The 21,665-nt window shown below is 39.9% G+C and overlaps 1 protein-coding gene across 2 annotated transcripts in view; it reads left to right on the top strand.

The window, feature by feature from the left end:
* The first annotated feature begins 553 nt into the window (after positions 1-553).
* The window catches only part of LOC311289724 (uncharacterized protein), a 31,790-nt gene continuing 10,678 nt past the window's right edge, over positions 554-21,665 (top strand). The window contains exons 1-2 of one of the 2 annotated variants that reach the window (XM_084407960.1): positions 554-864; positions 4,228-4,721. Coding sequence is in view for 1 of the 2 variants with exons in the window: in XM_084407959.1 (XP_084264085.1) it covers positions 690-864 (175 nt within the window). In the remaining variant the exon portion in view is untranslated. The remainder of the gene's footprint in view (positions 865-4,227; positions 4,722-21,665) is intronic. The other variant, XM_084407959.1, reaches the window with a different exon arrangement.

Raw genomic sequence — 21,665 nt, forward strand, 5'->3', positions numbered from 1 at the left:
TTTCCAGATAACTCTAAATGCAATGGTCATAAATTAAAATATATCACTCATAAATAAAATAAACCACTTTATCAGAACCAGTAATTGAGTAGTCAATATAAGGAGAAATTCATATTATGGTATTGCATTAAGACCATACATTGTAGACACGTTTCAGTAAGGCAAATCATAAACTATAATTGTTATTATAAGCTAATGACTAAATCCATACCCATGTAACACTATTTAAACAACTACAGAAATGCCCAATATATTTGCATAACTATTTATGTTTATTTATTTACAGAAGAAATAGCTATGTTGATGAATTGCATCAAATATCTACAGGTCCTACACTTTATACAGTCTATGGTCCTACATTTATTCCCCTCATCCTCAAATACTCGAGGTCTGATAAATTAGTTAATAACATTTTTAAGAAGTTTTAAGAAAATGGTTAATGGTGCAAATGCAGGCAGATCAATAATACTGTTAAATATTAAGTGTCCCCAACTAAGCAAGCCAAAAGCAACAAAGGCAAAGTTCATAAACTCTCACTCTGACTGACTCTCTTACCAGTTCGCTGAACTACTGAACTAGAGCTGATTGAGACGCACCCAGATTTAATTTGGATTTATTTTTCTTTCTGTTAATTATTCTAGAAGAACTCCTGGTGAAGCGACTGCGATCCACATGACACTATTATAAAGATGCCATTTGTTAAAGAGGAGAGTGATGATAATGTGAAGATTGAAGAAACATGCAGAGTGAAACAAGAAAATACTGAGGAACAAAGAAAGATGGTGTTTATTAAAGAGGAGAACGAAGAAATGAAGATTGAAGAAACATTCAGTGTGAAACAAGAAGATACTGAGGAACAAACAGGTTGGTTTCATTCTCAAAGCTGAATTTAGTCATTTGATCATTATTAAAAACGCTAGCTCTACAGAAATTAATGATATTTTTGAAGAATGTCCTTATTAAGGTGGTTTTATTTTTTCGGGTCACCTCATGTGGACGGACATGTTGAGATTACGTGACCAGACGAATGCTAATGTTGCCATCCACCTGAGAAGATCCGACTTCCATTTGTTAATACAACACACTTTAAACTAGGAAAAATTATACAGAAGAAGCCTTTTACAATTACTTGTGACATTAAACCCAAAATCAACTTCTAATTTAAGTACAAAGAAAACCATATTACTTAATTACATTTATTGTATAAATCAAAGAATGCAATCAGGAGTTAAAGCAAATAAAAATTCTGAGCTTGGACTTTTTTCTGGGGGCGGGGGGTGGTGTTATGTGGCAAAAAATGTAATTATAGATTAGATTTTTAGAAAATTATTTTCCTTGAAACTAACTAGTAACGTATCTGCCATTGCCACTAGCTCTGGACAGGCTCAGACTACAGATTATGGTCGGCTATTTGAAACCCCAATACCAAGAAAGGTTACTCACTACAATATGGTGCAAACGTAACATTTAGGTTGCTTTTGATATCAAGTTTTGCTGGTTAGCTTTGTCCTTGACAGGGTACAAGATGACCTAAAATCTAAAACATGAAATTTCTGAAATTGTTTTGTTCAAAAGAAATAAATGGTAAATTAAATACTAGGAAATGAATATAAAATGGGAAGTATACAAAGACGGTTTACTACAGAAAACTATGCCATGTGTATTTACATAACTGGCATGCTGATTTGAAATGGACAGTTTTGTCAAAGCATTTTTGTCTTCAGCTAATTTTGTACACCGATTTACAAGCGGTTGAGAGATCGGGAATCATGCGCGTAATTTGCACGGGGGTTACGGGGGTCATGACCCCCTCAAAAATCAAATCAAGCTAATATAACCCCCCCAATATCATCACATCATTCAGATTAAAATAAATATGAAATATTCCGAATGAACACTTTTATTCGTTTTCTTTATTAATTTAATTTGCCAGCAAGAAAGATAGTATTATATTTTAAATAATCTGTAATGTACCCCCCCTCGCCCACCGCACCGAATACTTGGTATTACCCAACCCGCTTTCTCTACCAAGTTTGTTCACTATTTTGCGCATGCGCAGTCGCTGGGATGAATGCTTGGAGAAAGCTGACGGTGCATGATGAAAAGGACACTGAAAGGCAGCCAGTCGAGCCAGACAACAATTTTTCATTTTTGGTCGACACCAGCCAAAAAGAGGAAAAATCCTGACCAAACGGAGGTACCCCTATTGCTAAGTTAGCTGTTAAGTTAGCTCAGCGTTTCTCAAAGTGTGGGGCGCGGGCGCGGTCCACTGGTGGGGAATGAGACATGACAAGTGGGGCGCGACAAACAGGTTTTGTGCCCATCTTTTTAATTCCTTTATTTATTGACCATACACTCAAAACAAAACAAAGACACATTTAAATGTAAGCCTTACTTAACCTTTTTGCACACGTAAGTTTAAAAGTTTTAAAAAAGTTTTTTAAAAGTTTTTCAAGGCGACCGTTATTGATCGTAGTATCACTTTATGGTTCCCATGGAGACGCGTCATTCATTGCTTGTCACACCGCGCTGAATGACTGATCTGCTTTTATTTCCTTTTTTATGCAAAATTTCACAAATTTGTTAGCTATTAGGATATATCTGATATTTCGATTGTCAAATATGTGCAAGTGGATGTGTTTTGTTGTTCAAACACCTTACAACGATCGCGTTAGTTGACCTGTATGTGCAATGTATTTTAGGTATCTTATTAAAATAGCTAAAAAAAAAAAATACGTAAGTTACATTATTAGGAATTTACCACCTCCGGATCAATTTGAGATTATTTCTTTATTTCTTTATTTTTTGTTCTTTTTGCATGGAGTTTGCTAAGTGACAAAATGAATCAAAGCACAACTAACGTTAGTCCACACAATTTTCTCAGTTTCTGAACTTGATGTTATCAGAGGCTAAATGCAAACACAATTTTTTTTTATCTACTTTTGAGTCTTATTTCATGCAAAGTGATAATATAATTGCACTTTCATTTTCTCTAGGCCCTATTTGAAAGGTTTTAATGCTTTTATTTGATGTTAAGTTTTTTAAAATGTGATGTTAATAAAATACATTTTAACAGTTAAACTTAAAGCCTAGTTTATTAACATTTTGTTGGGGTGATTGGGGACAGGTGGGGCTCGGAACCCTTTCCTACCTCTGAAGTGGGGAATGGCAGAAAAAGTTTGAGAAACACTGAGTTAGCTGATGATTTGTTTTGTTGACTGGAGTTGGCTGGCTAGATGTTCATTTGCCAGTGTCCTATGAGGTAAAGCCAGAGGGTGCCAGGGACTGTGTAGAACCAATGTCACTGAATTGTAACTTAAGTTGCTGTTTGCTCCAATACAGTCACACGTTTTGGGGGGATTGCATAATTTACTTGTGACTAGAGATGTCATCCATTGACAGCTAGCTGCTATGGGCTAGTTCAGAGGTTACGCCACTCCTTTTGAGCGTGCACACCTGTACTGTACACACATACAATAAATTGACTACATTTGTTGCACACATGAAACAAAATGTCTTCAAAACTATATGTAGAAGGTGGTTACATTTATTTCCATTCCAGTAACTTCACACATTACATTACTGTTTGCACTTGTAGGCTATGCTGCTTTAATTTCTTTGTTCCTACTATTTCGTTTATTTTCTTGAACTGCTATTTCTTATCCTGGACTGCCACCTACTGGATAGAAAAGGCAACAGCCTAGTAATTATGTGAATAAAAATCTACATGTTTGTAGGGACAAAAAAAGGATAAATCATAGGTGGTATTCCACACATTACCTTGGTGTTAGGGTTGTCTACTCTGCACATGTCATTGAAAGTGAGTGGTAACTTCAGTCATTTGCATTTATCGTGCTAAAAATCTGACACCAGACACTATGCTGATGCCTGACCCAAAGGGAAAATTATAATAAAAGAGAGACATGTTGACCTTTAAAGTCTATAATGTTGGTTTGGCTGTTAATTGAAATGGATGCATGCATGTGATTAATTTAGATTCATTAATCAGAGTATGTAATTCATTAGATTTTTTTTTAAATCAATTGACAGCCCTAAATATTATTATTATTATTTTGTGGCAATCTTAATGTGCTAGTAAGTGGGCAAAAGGTGTTTAAAATGCTTTCCAACTTTTTGGTGAGGGAACATGCATTCTCCAAAACTGATTAGGATATACCGCCTTTCTCAAACCATCTGAACATTAACTGAGATTTTTATATATATCAGGAAGAGGGAAATGGCCAAGGAGGCGATAAGAGAGAGACAGATGACCAGAGAGAGAGAGAAGGAGGCGACAGAGGAGGTATAGAAATTGTAGAAGGAGAGAGAGAAGGAGGCGACAGAGGAGATACAGCAATTGAAGGAGAGAGAGAAGGTGGTAACAGAGGAGATACAGCAATTGAAGGAGAGAGAGAAGGAAGCGACAGAGGAGGTACAGCAATTGAAGAAGGAGAGAGAGGAGGAGGTGACAGAGGAGGTACAGCAATTGAAGAAGGAGAGAGAGGAGGAGGTGACAGAGGAGGTACAGCAATTGAAGAAGGAGAGAGAGGAGGAGGTGACAGAGGAGGTACAGCAATTGAAGAAGGAGAGAGAGGAGGAGGTGACAGAGGAGGTACAGCAATTGAAGAAGGAGAGAGAGGAGGAGGTGACAGAGGGTCAGGTGACCAAAGTGAGGGAGAGAAAGCACAGAGACAGGCAGCGCAGGAGGCACAGATGACCAGGTAAGAGACCTTAAACAAAATTGTGCATGCAAACACTGTCAGAACACTGACGTTCTGTGAACTGCGTGTGAATGGTGTCAAGTACCTTATAAAACTCAACTCTAGTATTGCATAAGAGTTTTAGGACTGAAACCACTTGATTCTCCACTATAGCGCTTGGGTGGTTGTCAAACTCTTGGCATTGTTATGGGTTTTAAGTCTAAAGAATTCACAACTGTAGATGCTCTCTCAAAAAGTCTTGACTTATCTTGACATTGACATTGCTCATTGTGCCTAGTATTTTGTTTTGAATGAGAGGATTTGTGTAAAGCAAGTAATTTAGTTCCTGTGGTTTCCTCACAGAGGGTCACATGATGAGGGCAGCAGTCAGGCAAATGAGCAGGTGAGAACGCAACATAATTTAGCTGTGAATAGTGTTATTAATATGTACAATACATTCATTAGGATTGTTATTTCAGAGAGTAACACGTTTTCATGTCATGTTTAAACACAGAATATTGAGCCCCATGTCAGGGACCAGTCGAACACCGACAACAGGGACAGAGAGGGATTTGATGTTTCAGAAATCATCACCTGCACAAAGCCTGCACAACCTGATCCTAAGTTTATAGTAGTGCAGAAGCGAGCTAACTGTGTGTTGTCTTTTCAGCAAAAATGGTTCACAACTTTTCCTTGGTTGCATTACAGTGCCACTTTACAAGGGGTCATATGTTTTCACTGTGCCAAGGTTTTTTTGAATCAGTCAACATTTGCAAGCAAGTGTGACCCTGCCTTTGTAAGTGTAGGCTTTAGAAATTGGAAAAAGGCTATCCAGAGGTTCTCAGAACATGCAAAAAGTCAGTTGCATATCCATGCCATGAACATCTGTGCACAAAAAGGTAACACTGTGGCTTCACAGCTTTCTTCAGCTGTTGCCAGACAACAGGAGGAAGCAAGGTATGGATTGATGAAGATTGTAGGCTCCATCAAATACTTAGCTAGGCAAGGTTTAGCTCTACGAGGTCATGTGGAAGAGAAGGGTAATCTATCCCAACATCTGAAAGAAAAGGCAGAAGATGACCCTGCTTTTCAGAAGTGGTTAGTGACACACAAGCAGGATTACACAAGTCCTCTCATTCAAAACGAAATACTAGGCATAATGAGCAAAGACATAATAAGAGGAATAGCTGACACTATTCGATGCCTCCCAGTCACACAGTTTGCCTTGATTGTTGATGGGACACAAGACATATCAGGTCAAGAACAAGAATCTGTATGTCTTCGTTATGTGGATCATGACTTAAATCCTCATGAGGAATTCATTGGGATGTATTCAGTGCCTGAGACCACAGGAGAATCTCTTGCAAATGTAGCATTAGATGTAATCTGCAGACTAAATTTGCCATTGTCAGCACTGCGTGGGCAGACATATGATGGTGCAGCGAATATGTCCGGCAAATATTCTGGAACACAGGCTCACATTAGGAAGAAACAACCACTTGCTTTATATGTGCACTGTGGAGCACACTGTGTTAATTTGATAGCACAGAAGGCATGCACAGCTTCTATAGTTGTGCGAGATGCCCTTGACTGGGTTCATCAATTAGGAGTTTTGTGTGGACAGTCTGGCAAATTCAAACAGATGTTTCATCAGATTGCGATATCTGACCATGGAACCTCAAGTGCCCTGAAACCACTCTGTGAAACTAGGTGGACTGTTAGACACGGTGCCATCCATTCTGCTTTAACACAGTATGACTCTATCCTCACTGCCTTGGAGGAAATGGCAGGGACTAACTCTCCCACTGCAGCCACGGCAAATGGTCTATTTCAGCAGTTTATGAGAGGCAGTACTGTACTTGGTCTTGTGATGGCACAAGCAGTTATTGGAGAGCTAGAGTGTCTCAACAGGTCTCTTCAGAGAAGGACACAGACTGTTTCTGGCATGCAGGCCGCTGTTTGTAAGGTTCAATCTACTCTCAGTGGCAAGAGGAGTGATGATGCCTTCCAACACCTTTTTGAGAGGGCATCTACAGTTGTGAATTCTTTAGACTTAGAACCCATAACAATGCCAAGAGTTCGACAACCACCCAAGCGCTATAGTGGAGAATCAAGTGGTTTCAGTCCTAAAACTCCTATGGAATACTACCGAGTTGAGTTTTATAAGGTACTTGACACCATTCACACACAGTTCACAGAACGTTTCCAGCAGGGTGGTCTTCTTACCCTACAAAAGCTGGAGAACACCTTGCTTTCTGGAAAGATTGATCCGGTGGTTCATGACTACCCAGAAATTAATGCCCAGCTGCTGGAAATCCAGCTACCTATGTTCAAACATAATTACATGTACAATTCCTGTGGAGAGGCTACAAATATTCTCAAAGATTTGCCAGTAGAGGTGCGAGGCTTATTTACGGAAGTTGAAACTCTGATCAGATTACTCCTTGTGGTACCAGTCTCGTCCTCTGAGGCAGAGAGGAGCTTTAGTGCTCTTAGACGATTAAAGACTTGGTTACGCACAACTATGACACAGCAGAGGCTGAACCATGTTGCAGTGTGTCACATCCATCAGGACAAATTGGACCTCTTAACTAAGAAGTCAGTGTGTGCACAGTTCATTTCTTTTACACCGAGACGTAAACAGGTGTTTGGTGCTTTTATCTGAATGGTATGTGTGTTAAGTTGCAGCCTAATATGTTGTAACATACCTTAAAATGTGATTTACAGATAGGCCTTCTTTTGTGTTTACATGCTTTTGTTTAGATTTTGTTAGTGGATGGTGAGTTTTGGTGATGCCCACCAATATGTGAAATCTGTTCTGAATAAAGGTGCAAGCTGGACTCCAGTGTGCCACCCTGTATTGTGTAATGTATTGAGAGTTGAATTGTGCATAATACATTTGCTGCATGTAGGTGCCAATACAGTGATGCAATTGATTAATCTTTAAGTTCTTGTTTCTTTTTTCAAAAAATATTGAACACACACAAAAAATCTATTAAGTGGAAGCTGCCACTGCTGGCTAGTGCTTAAACTACTGTGTCATTATGGCATAAATAGTCAAGTGAACAGCTGCATTTACGTTAAGTAGTCTAAATCAGTAAAAGTATCACAATGTATTTCTAATACAGGAACGGCAAATTAGCATGTTACCTTTTACACAAGAAAATTATTCAATAAATAAATAAATATGCCGCGAGTTTAACCCCCCCAATGGTAGACCCAAAGTTACGCCCTTGTCGGGAATGATAAACCGTGTTCTGCAATGAACGTGCACAAGCGTATCTTCAAGTCATAAACATGGTCAGTGATTGTCGCCGATACGTCAGTTCTGGTTGCTGCTCCCGGTAGTCGTGTTGTGTGTTGGAGTGTGTTGCATACATTAACTTTCTCGAGCTAGCAAGCACATGGTTCTCTTAATTTCTTACACCAGCTACAAAAATGCTTTTGCGTCTCTGCCTATTCCTTCTATCCGCGCCTACAGTAGCATCATTTATTTTTAAGTCCTTTATAAATCAGGATGTCTTCCCCAGGCTTCATAAACTTACTCTCCATCCTGCTGACTTATTTGGTTGCTACTCTCCAACGTGACGTCTTCGCTCCGGCATCTATGCTTAGTAAGACTTCTTCCTCTTCTTCTTCTTTGGGATTTTACGGCAGCCGGCATCCAAAAAGTTGCATTGCTGCCATCTATGGGACTATCACCTCAGCATACTATATTCGGCTATAAAGCCCAGTGTCTAATAAAAAATTGAAAAAACTATATTTTCCCCTTGACCCTACTTCTAAAATACTTTTCAAAGATACTTCTTTTAAACCAACTTCACACAATTCTCTGATAAGATCTTGTCTTTGGAGGTCATAATTTCTACAATACATCAAAACATGTTGTACCGTCTCAGATTCCTTACATGAACACAATCCACTCTGGGGGGTATTCCAGAAAGCTTGGTTAACTTACCATTTGGTAAATCATAACCTCTGGGTTGATTTACCCCAAACCCGCATACCATGAGTATGTCGGTTCCAAAACACCTGAGAAGAGTTAGTTTAATCAACCTCCTACTGGTTACCCAGAGTTAATGCGCGCGCACGGCGAGTACATAAAGACATTTTCAATGGATCGCCGATTTCAGGAGTCACCATGGAAACCCAGGGAGAAAAAAAGCGAGCTACATAGGCTACTTAGGTGAAACTGAGTTGGAGGTTTTAATGCTTGCTTATGAAGACTATAAGCCCATTATAAAATAAATAAAGTTTTAATAAAGCACCATTTTAAATCGGCATTTTGAATGCATTTTACAGTCATTGATTCACTTGTATGCATGCTGCTTTGACTGCATATGCTGTGTACTGTAATCTTATTACTAGTACTCTTAGATGCAGGGCCGGCCCTGACCAATTTGCTGCCCTAGGCAAGATTTTACCTGGCGCCCCATGCATCACAGCCCATTTCACCCTGTCATTGTGTTCATGATTTAGCATATATATATATATATATATATATATATATATATATATATATATATATATATACACACACACACACACACATTACAGCAGAACTGTTTCCAACACTCATAATAAATCATCATATTAGAATGATTTCTAAAGGATCATGTGATAGACCGGATGACACTGAAGAATGGAGTAATGATGCTGAAAATTCAGCTTTGCATCACAGAAATAAATGATAATTTAAAGTATAATAAATTGAAAACAAATTATTTTAAATTGTAATAATATATCAAAATATTAAAAATTGTTCTGTATTTCTGATCAAATAAATGCAGGCTTGATGAGCAGAAGAAACTTCTTTCAAAAACATTAAAAATAGTAATGTTTCCAAACCTTTGGCCTGTACTGTATCCCCCCAAAAACTGCACAACTGTAGAGTAAAACATTAATAAAAAAGTGATAATAAAAAATGCGTCTTAAAACTGACATGATTGTACAAAATCACAGTCTGGGGACTCAGAACTCAGAACAACTGCTAACATTAAGTTTAAGGTAAAAATAACTGCCATGAAATTATAGTATCTTACTCCTATGCAATAAATTGTTCATTCAAGTGTTGATTAAAAAAAGAATGCATGAAGCGAGAATAAAAAATGTTTTGTTTAAAAGCAGCTGGTCTGTTCTTTTGTTATATTGCATGTTCAGATATTTACACAACAAAATATATTGGAAGCCATGAAACTTTTAAGAAAATTATCAAATGATTAATGAGTTAATGACATAATTAAGTGATGATTGAACACCTGCTTTTAACAAGCACTGAAAGAAAGAGGAAAGAGATGAGCAGAAACACAGAAACTGCAACTGACTTCCACACAGCCTTAGATGAAATAAACTGTAAAATAAAAGAAGACATATATGGAGCAGATCTGGTGTGTTCAAAAGAGCATGACATATTTTCATTTAAGTGTCATCAACATATCTTTTTTCTGGCCAGGATTTCGAGATCGTCCAAAATGCCCGGGATTCGGCTTTTGCTTTCTACAGTCACCATTCATTATGTTTACATTATTACATTGTTTGACACTGACACGTACGTGCCAGCTTTGCAGGTCAAGCATTCTGCTTCACACGGATCCCGATCGAGACGAAAACACAGGAATTTTCTTAGCAATGGTAAAACGCACATCAACCGATCACTTGTTTAGCGTTCATGTAAACACTACATTCAGATTCAGCAATCGGAATTAATTCAGTACTACTGAATCAAAAGGTGTACATGTAAACAAAATGAATGGCGACGAGAAAGCAAAAGCCGTATCCCGGATATTTTGGGCGATCTCGAAATCCCGGCCGGACATGTCCTGGAATATGGTCACCCTAGTTTAGCTAACTTAGTGAAGTTTATTAGTACCAGACAAAAAGACGATGTCTACGTTATATGTTTACAAACTGCACATGGAAACATTGTTCGTGATGTCTGCCATCATATTCCTGTCTCTTGTCAACACTATGTAAGTTAGCATGTATTAATATATGCATTTGAGCCGATGCGGCGTGGGAACCGAGCAGTGGTACGTCGTTATGTCGAACAGCCGGTGGTTTGGGGTGAAGAGCGGGTTGGCAACGCTACCTGGTGTCAGTGTGGCTGTTGTACTGCGATGCCCACCGTGTCAGAGTCCATCTGCTGTATATAACAACGTTAGACGTCGTTAGTTGTTCGCGGTCAAAACACCGTGGTGTAGACAGTTTGATGTCGGGATATTCCTACATTCAGCCAGGTTTATTAAAGCCAACCAAGCCCGTGACGTCACATGTTAGAATACTGCACAATCCCTGGCTGCGAAAGAAATCATTCTAATATGATGATTTATTATGAGTGTTGGAAACAGTTCTGCTGTAATGTGTGTGTGTGTGTATATATATATATATATATATATATATATGCTAAATCATGAACACAATGACAGGGTGAAATGGGCTGTGATGCATGGGGCGCCAGGTAAAATCTTGCCTAGGGCAGCAAATTGGTCAGGGCCGGCCCTGTCTGTCTTTATCCTCTTCTCTTCTTTTTGGCACTGTATCTATCGCAGACTATGCTCATTTATAATGTGTCATGTAAATTCGGCCTTCCGTCACAATCAGGAAACTTTCACCGTGTCTAGAACTGGCGCGAGCTGCCAGGCCCGTTTCTACGAGCTGTGTGTTTACAAAAGCAGTGCTGTCTACATTGGATGCGGCGTCGGGCACGCTACACAACAAATTACCAACAACTGATCGCGCGCGCGCTCTGTTTCTGACGCACTTCAAGCACTCGATGGGCGGGGGAAGATTGAAGAGCCAGATTTTATTTTTATTTTTTTGCTTTATTTGGTAGTATTTCGAATTAATGGTTTTAAAATAATAGCCTATTATAAAAAAAAAATATGTAAAAAAAAAAAAAAAAAATTTCACTCGTTCACTCATTCTGGCGCCCCTATGGATGAGTGGCGCCCTTAGCATTTGCCTATACCGCCTATGCCGCGGGCCGGCCCTGCTTAGATGTTCCTATAATGTCCTTCTTTATTAGTTGTATTTGTTTAAGAATATACATTGAGTATTGAATATGCATGATTATCTTATTGGTTTAATTATCTTGCAGTTGCTGATGGCCACATTGTATTATTGGATCCTCCTGCAACACCACACTCTGTCACAGTTGTAAGTGATTATTGTCTTTAGGTTTCTGTTTGCTAGACCAAGCATCCTTCCTTATTTTCACTGTAGACTGACGAATAAGAGACCACTTCTACTGTGACAGAAACAGAAAATGTGGGGAGGCCCATAGAGGTATGATGCATAGAATGAATTCCCCCTTTTTTGCATAAGAGAATAAATAAATTGTCATTGTCATTTTACAGAATATGGCAGGAGATTTTAATACAGATGAGGGTCCATCTACCTCCACACAGAATCTTAGCATTGTAAGAAATGTTCTGCAGTTCTCCTTCCTCATTTAAAGGAGCACTTCACCCATGGGAACATTGATCTTCATTGAAAGTGGGTCATATATGTAGTCGAAATGTAAAATAAATTTTGAATTTGGTGCCTTCTTGACCGAGGAAAGAAAGAAAGTAACTTCAGGACGCATTTGTATGAAAGACAACAACTCCCACAATGCACCACATTGCACAGCTGCGCAAGCCACTCCCACTAATCCAGAACAGCATATGAATTACTCATCCGTCCATAAGGCTAGCTACCTACAACCGGAGCTTGAAATTCATTTCACACAAAATGTCTAACGTTAGTTATTTGGCGAACTCATTAATGAATTACTCCTCATTTGTATTTCTTTCGAAATGGTGAATTATTGCATGGTAACGTTACCGGGATGTTCAGTCAGATGCGGTGCGACCGTGCGAAACTAGGATGGTTCACAACACAAACGTCCGTGTCCTCGTCTGATTCAGAGATTTCGTCTAGGAGAAATTCTTTGCCGCAGACGGACTCTATCTCTGTGTTCGTAGCGGTTCGTAGTTGCATAGTGAGATCACCGGCGCCACCAGTCCGCCCTAACTCGAGCCAGTCTGGGCTTCTCGTCCGCGACAGGCAGGTCTTCCGCCTCGGCTGCTCTTCGCTATAATGCGGCTTGTAAAGGTAGCCACAAACACCCGATTCGAGCAGCAGACTTCCGAAATCCTCTTCTTCTACATCATATTGAGTAACGTTACCCTCCGCTATTGTCATATCTTCACAGCTGGCTCCACAGTGCCTGTTAGCTTAGCTTCCAAACAAGATGGAGGATATTGCTTTCAGTTTCAGAAAGTGAAGTCCCACCCACTGATCTGTAATAGGTCTGTAGCGTGAGCGGGTCCCGCCCCCTGGAATAATGAGGAGCTAGTGTTTGTAGTCTCTACACTTTTCAATGAAATGTGACTTCCTGCTTATTATGACGCAAAATGATGATTTTTACGTCATAATAAGCAGGAAGTAAAACACTTAAATCCTTATTTCTCCCATCTCAGGGAAAAATGAACGAAAAATCCACGTTTATTATAATATATGACTGGGTTTCTAACAATACAAAGCTTAATGCAAATGGGTGAAGTGTCCCTTTAAATATTTGGTCTGTGTTTGTATTACAGACTTTATCAGTCATGTTTAATTATTCTGTCTTTCTAGTTGCCTGCCAAAGAGCTGTATAAGGTCCACCTTCAAAAGCAAATCAGAAAAAGTGACATGGAGATGGACCTTATACAGCTTCAAATGGAGGAGAAAAGGCTTAACCTAAAAAAGGCCAGACTTGAATTGCTGGAGCACCAGCTTAAGGTGGAAAACAGTATGTGAACATTAATCTGTCATTTGTTGTTGAATGAAATCTAAAGCAATAAATACAAATGTATTTTGTTACAAGAAATAAAGAAACAATGAACAACACTTGACTGTTAACTGGTTTTAATTAAAGTGATTTTGGCAAATCATGTCTCGTACCACCCTGCCATCTCTTTGGTCTACTGGGTTCACTGGGGATTCCTCTTGGCTATCTTCAAGAGAAGGGGGGGCCCTCTCACCTCTCAGTGTGGCAATGTTGTGAAGAACAACACAAGCAGCTGTGATGTCACATGACCTTTCTGGGCTGACCCTGAGCCCACGCAGGCACTGAAACCTTGCCTTCAGGATGCCTATGGTCATTTCCACCTTGACCCGTGTTCTGCTGTGGGCCAGGTTAAATTGTGCCTGTGGTCCAGGCTCAGGTTCAGGGTAGGGTGTCATCATATAGGGCAGACAAGGGTACCCTCTGTCCCCCAGCAAGTAACCACTGAAGTGTCCTAAAGGTAGTTAAAGTGTATAATTGCATAAAAAAACATAAAAATAAAAAAAAACATTGTGTAAGGCAAAACATACCCTGTTGAAATTTGTGGCACAATGATGACTCCCTAAACATTCTGGCATCATGTACAGACCCTGGCCATTTGGCTTCAACGTTAGTGATGAGGTGGGTTGCATCACATATTACCTAGTTAGTGTTGACCAGTAATGAGGGTGATTTAATGGTTTAAACACCCAAACATTTAGCACCCAAAAATCTATTGTCACCTGCACATTGATGCTATGGATTGACTTCCTATTAACATAGTCTCCTTTATTGACTGAAGGAGCTTTAATGGGAATGTGGGTTCCATCAAAGCACCCAATCACATTTGGGAACCCTGAAATTGAAAGTTATATAATTAGAAACATTTAAAATTATTGTGACTGTATACAGTATGAAGATTAAGTAGTGCTATGTAACTAAAATGGTCTTTCATAGAATATCATAGAATGGACAAACCCGCCACTCTGTGGAATTCCTCTTTAATGACCCTCAGTGGTTTATGGCCAGGGAACTGCACAAAAGTGTGTAGGAACCGTTTGAATGCAATTCATACTGTTCGAACAGCCCTACACACAGTTGCCTTTCCCACATGCTCTGCATCGCCTATTGTATACAAAAAAAAAAAAAAGTTAAACAAATGGAGTTAAACATTTAATTCCATTATCTTCGTTTAATAAATTAACGATTCTTTTGAAAAACGGTAAATATTCATTTGGATACGAAAACACATCGATACGTGGTCGTATCACCCTCACGACGGAAAAGATTTCGTATTATCTCTGCTTCCACATCCACTGGATCGTCTTCAAAAGGGCACGCCATGCTCCGTCACCTCTCTGAAACAAACTAACCCTGGAACATAACCTGCTACCGAGCAGGTTATCTTCAGAGAGTAAGTTCCTATGGTTACATACATACCCAGAAAGTTACCTCCGTTTTTGGAACCGAAAGTTGAGCTTATCCGCTTACTTACTCTTAAACATACCCGGGTATGTCACATAACCTGCTTTCTGGAATACCCCCCTGGTGTTTTCCTAAAATAAATAAAGTGCTGTTTAGAAACGTGTGACCTATCCTCATTCTGGAAATAATCACCTGCTCTTTACGTTTCATCCCTTCTCTTTTAAAAACATTAACTGAGTCATTTACCCTACTAGACAATGAAAATAGGTGCCTCCCTTTATTTTCTTGCTCCCAGATCTGTTGCCATTTTAAAATTGTTTCCTGCCACACAATACTTTTACCCTCCCCCTTGGATATGCTTAGTAAGACTTGGTTGCTGCTGGATCTCAACCACACTTTTTCCAAGACCGGCCCCATTCTACTTCTGATTGGCTTGTAATGTTAGTTTGATTGAGAGTGAAAGCTGTGTTCCTCATACTATTGGTAGGCGAACTCATGAACTTGAACATGATATCAACAAGTTTTTTTAAATGTAGGACTATTCTTTTTTCCCCTGCTGTCAAACACTGCACACCAGAGATCCGGCATGATGCCGGAAAACTTTAAGCCCTGTGCAATGTGAATGATTAGTTGTATATTTGTTGTAGATGAGGGATATTTTTTTTAGAGTATAAATACATAATCGTGTTTCGCTTGATCCTCTCAAAGTCGCAATAGATTTTCTCCTTAGCATAAAGGTTGAGAGGTCCATCTATCACTGTTTTCCATGTTCATAGACATGGTCAGTGGAGTAAATACATAGGCTATAATCTGTGTGTACAGAGCTTTTTCTAAACGCCGGGTTCTGGTGTTTCATGTGCGTTTGGCCAATCAGCCTAGATTTATCTCACTGATCGTTCTTATTGTGCTGGGTTAGACACTAATTTAGTTCCCCCAAAAGGTGTTCCTAGGACCTAAATCGTTCCCAGTTCTTGAGGTGCGAACACGGAAAGCGGGTAATTCCGCCATTAGTTCTAAGAACTATGAAATGGTTCCTCTGGTGAGAAAGCCTCTAATGTTGGTGATGTGTCCTATAGAACATCGGTTCAATGGAATGAGTGTAGGTGAACATTGGCTGTGGGTAAGTGGTGCAGGAACCTGCCAGAAAGCCCTTGCGATTGGTGGTGCCTTTAAACCAAAAGCCCAACTCAACCACATCTTCAAGATCAAAATCTGCCACCTGAAATTAATAATTTTTAGTAAATTCATCATCTGTATGTCACCTATATATTAAAGGTGCCTTGTGTAAAAATTGAGGTAAAAATATCCAAAAAATGAGCTACACGCATCAAAAGAATGAGAAGAAATAAGGGCGATGATGTCATTAAAAAAATGACAAGTTATAGTGCTGCGGAGATATCAACCTAAATTAGCTTTAGCATTACTAGCCACGGGCCGACATATGTCGTAATACCAGTTTCGGCCATGGGAGGCGGTATGCGGGCAACATAACCACCAGCCAACCTGCAATACACGAATAACTCGCACGGCTTGTGGGCGTACTTGAACCTGATGTCAATCAAGTGGAAAGTACAGCCCACTACTTCGTTTCAGTTCAGGGAAAAGAACGGAAAAATGTCTGAAGCCCTAGGCAAGAGACCATTACCACCACCACAACCACCTGCTGCAGGGAAAAAACCGCGCTCGGAGTCACAAATTCAATCAGATAAAAAACGGAACAGGACTAGAGTTAACCTTGGAACTGCTTTCCATCGCTGGAGGCAACTGATGGACACGAAAGAGATGAGGTTCGACTCCGAACTTGCCACATTTCTTTTGGATTGGTAAGTAAGATGCTGTTAGTATTTCGCTAGAAGTTTGTTTTATATGTTTGTGTAGTTTTTTCGGTAAGTTATAACATAGAAATGTATCGAAGGCTGTTCGATAAACGTACCAATGTTAGCGATGGCTAACCATAGCCTATCTGTGAGCGTTTGATAGTTAGCTCTAACTTACCCACAGATACGATCCGGTTTTCACCTGTTATCCAAGTTACCACAGCCCGTCTCTAGCAAGCTGATGCTAAAATGTAACATTAGCTAAGAAGCTAAGAAGAGTTGGCAGCTCTGGTTACGTTGGCGCTAGCTTGGTCAACATCAGCGAATGCTGTCTGTCAAATTAATGTAATTCAAACTAACAATAAAAATGTAATATGAACAAAACGAATATGAACATATTCACTGGTAAAGGTGAAGGGGAGTGGCTTGAAGATGTCATAATTCAAAATCACTTGACACCAACCAACTCTACAGTCAAAACGTCCTCTATTGGGAGTGGGCTCGGCTTCGGCTCTAGGGTGGTTGTGAAGGTAGGGGCGGAGCATAGAGACTATGCCGTTACTCGGTTGTTACTCTAGAGTAGACCAACTCACTTTCTGGAGGTATACTGCCCCCATCTGGTATGGAATGTGGAGTATGAACTGATTTTTTTGACGGACATTACACAATGCACCTTTAAGCATATATTCAGCCAACAATCTTACCTCGGCAAAAGGCTAGACCTATTTGCTTTGCAGCCTTGTGAAAAACATGACATGTAGAACTCTTGGCACAATTGAATTGTGTTGTCCATTGTTTACGGCTACATTGTCCACAGAGAGGCCAACACAGTTGCACCATGGAATGCAATTGTCTTGTAAGGTGGAATCAATCTTTTGGAAGATGAGCTCTCCTGTGTCAAATCTGGTTCCACTTGTGGTGTACATATCAAGGAACCAGTGGGATAGGTTGGGACATCAAACGCTTAACGTAGCTTAATGGACTAATACAGTAATATAAAGGACCAAACTTGCACCTTATTGGGGATGTAGGCTATACAATATAGGCTACAGGCAAGCAGATGGACTCAGAATATGAGCGTAACGATCAAAGTTTCATGCTAGGTGTTTCCCAGTGATATACTGGCATAAAGTTGGCTTGAAAACGGAAGTTCTTTAGAGACCAACTCTAAAGTTACATACGACATGGGTATAAATTTTTCTAACTTCAATTGCATTTGAAGATAATGACTTACAGTCATAAAACCAGCTGTAAAGTGTTCATATAAGTGTCAGGCATGATGCACACCTTTTTATATTTAATAAAATAAACTGTCAAGTCATATGTAAATATACCTATTTTTTCAGTACCGCATAGCTCATATGTATTTGAATAAATATCAAGAATCTAAAAGATGTGCATGAAAACCTGAACATGAAACCTACATGAGCTCTTTACAGTTGATTTTATGTCTGTTAGTTACTGTCTGTAAGTCATATACCTAGAATATCAAAATACTGCTGGCGGTAGATCCTTTTCCTATTTATCACCAAAACTTTGGAACAGTCTTCCTAACATTGTCAAGGAAGCAGACTTACTCTGTCAGTTTAAATCTAGACTACAAACGCATATCTTTAACCTAGCATACACATAACACATTATCAACTTCTATAATTCAATGTTAGGCTGCATAGATTAGGTCAGCCGGAACCGGGAACACTGCGCATTACACCTGTGACGAGTACATCAGGATTTATTTCCTATGGGGACAGGGGGGACATGTCCCCCCCACTTTTCAAAATTCCGCTTGTACACTCTAAAAATAGCTCACTTAGGTTCTAATCAGGGGGGCAGTGTTTCGGAAAACATTGAAGCTTCCCCGGGTGTCGCCATTGATTAGCAGACCATCACCTGCTGTTAGCATTCCATTGACTCCCATTCATTTTGGTGTCACTTTGACAGCGAATAACTTTACATCTGAGGCGTTTAAAGACTCCATTTGTCCATTATTTATTTCTAAAGAAACACGAAAATGTATAAAAGGCTCCATTACCTTGTATCTTGCGTTATGGCCCAGTAGAAACAGTTTTTGTAAAAATAGGCTAACAATTGCGTCACCCGACTCTCTGTCGCACAGTAGAGAAATTACCGTATGGACAGGAGGAGAAGCTCGCGGTCAATCGGGGGGACGTGGAGGCAAAATGACAAAATAATTAATCAGAATACTTAGCAAAAGTTGCTCCTGCTCCTAGCTCATGGACACCTCCTACTCACACTCTCCATCTCTGCAAGTTTCGGAAGGGAATGATTCAGATTTCTCTTGGCACAGCTACTAGAAGACAGACGGTTGCTCACGTCACATCTACGTCGTCAAGCTCAGTTTGAGTCTGCGCAGTACGCTCAGCCATCAGGAAGTGAGTGCTTCTAATTGACTTCACTTTTCTCTGTCGCTGTGTCCATTTATTTTACTGTCTATGGTTCAGTGAGCTGGTAGCTCTGTCTGTGAATGTCCTGACCCGCCAGAATCCAATTGTCTTTCGCGCTTGAACGAACAATAACACACACATTTATGCCAAAATGTCCATTTTGTCGAATATCCTCACAAGAACAGTCTTAAAGGAGTTAAATACAATCTTAAATGAAAGTCAAGAGTAAAGGCCCTTTCACACCGGACGCGTAACGAAAAAGCGATACGAAAAAACGAATAGTTCGCGTGCGAATAGTTCGCGTCAAAACCATTCACATCAGACGCGATGCGAAATTGCGAAGTTCGGAGCTTCAACATTCCAAAACATTCGCGCCAACAGTTGAGAAAGATGGACACATCATCATCATCCAGTGAAGACGAGCTTTTAATTTCATTTCACTTGAAAAGACAGAAAAGACGGTTTTGGGTGCACCCAATCTTGAGGAATAGAGAGTCTGAAGGGGAGTATACTAATCTCGTACAGGAGCTAAAACTGTATCATGACCGGTTCCACACTTATTTTCGGATGTCCGTGGGACAATTTGAGGAGCTCCTTCAGACAGTGGCACCGCATCTGACTAGACAAAATACTAACTTCAGAGAACCAATCGATCCGGAGCAGCGTCTGGCAGTCTGCTTAAGGTGATTTGTCCTCCTAAAATCATCAGGGGCTGCGTTTACATGCAATCAAATAAACAATCATTACTTATCGGACTCATTTGGTCTAAAAAGCCTTCATGTAAACACTCGGTTGGACTCGATACGAAAGAAATGGATTGAATGGGGTGGGTTTATTCCCCGATTGAGAGAACATGTAAACACTTGAACCGATTGAAAACCTAAACATAAAGGACTGCGCATGTGCAATGACGTTGAAATAGCGTAATGACGTACCTATGCCACGCTGAACAGTTGTCATGTATATTAGTGACATAGCCCATCAACACACACATCAACCCGATCACATGTTTAGCATTCATGTAAACACTACGTTCAGATTCGTTGAAACAAAAGTTGTGCATGTAAACGTGGCCTGATTGTCATGTTCAATATTACAATGCTTTCAGTTGATTCACAATGAAACACATTTAGCTACCAGTCCTACAGTTTTAATAAACATTAAAATGTACATTAGTATTCAATTGTTTAAGTAGAGCTAAACAAGGTAACACATGTAATATAAGAATGCCAGGATATATCTGAATAAAAGCATCACAGAAAACCCACGAACAGTTTTACCTTTTATTGTTAATAATAACATGTCTGAACAACAATATTTTTACTATTGATAACATATGGTTTATTTATACTCACAAATCTACATTATTCAAATAATTAAATATTCCTCAGATTCCTTAGCACTGGGGATTCTTTCACCACCATAGCCGCTAGTTTCCGCCTTGGAATTTCCACTGTGTCCAACATCGTTAGGCAAACATGTGATGTCCTCTGGGAGACCTTAAAAGACACCTACATGCCAGTCCCCAATGAGGAACTCTGGAAGACAACTGCCCTGAAATTCTCTGAAAAATGGAACTTCCCCAATGGTATCGGTGCTTTGGATGGGAAGCACATTGTGATTCAGGCACCAGCTAATTCTGGCTCCCAATTTTTCAACTATAAGGGCACCTTTTCTGTAGTTTTGCTTGCCTTGGTTGATGCCGACTACCGCTTCCTAGTGGTGGATGTAGGGGCATCAGGCAGCAACAGTGATGGTGGAATATTTTCCAATTCTTTATTGGGACAGGCCCTAAATACTGGAAATTTAAACATTCCAGAGCCTTCTCCTCTGCCATCTGCACCAGAGCTGGGGGCGTTACCATATGTAATTGTTGCAGATGAGGCATTTCCTTTAAAAACGTTCCTTCTCCGTCCCTACCCTGGAAGACGCCTGCCAGATGACCAGCGCGTGTTTAACTACCGGCTCTCCAGGGCTCGACGTATAGTCGAGAATGCTTTTGGCATTCTCAGCCAGTGCTGGAGAGTCTACCAGCGCCGTCTGCAAGTGGCTCCAGAGACAGCCGACAGCATTGTAAAGGCAACTTGCATCTTACACAACTTCCTCCGAAGGGCCAATGGGAATCACGGTGCAGAGCCTGACAGTTCTGATGGTGCAGAGGGCAGTGAGCTGGGTGACATTAGAGGCCTTCGAGGGAACAGGGCATCAGCTGAGGCTCTGAGGGTGCGGGACACATTCAGACATTATTTTAGCTCACCTGCAGGCCAAGTTCCATGGCAGGTTGCTTATGTGAACCGAGGTCAACCTCAATAATATTATTGACTTGATTGATTTCTGAAAATTGTTGCATTCAATTAATTCATAATGATAAGCACAATGTAGCATGCTTTGTTAAATGCAGATTAAAGGCCCTTTTGCCTCCAAAACTGCATTAAACAAAGCATGCTACAGTGTGCTCATCATTATGAATCCATTTAATGCAACAGTTTTAATGTAACATAAAAAAGTATATGATATCATTTAAAGG

This window comes from Rutilus rutilus, assembly GCF_951802725.1.
Source record: "Rutilus rutilus genome assembly, chromosome: 4".
In the NCBI taxonomy this organism is placed as follows: Eukaryota; Metazoa; Chordata; class Actinopteri; order Cypriniformes; family Leuciscidae; genus Rutilus; species Rutilus rutilus.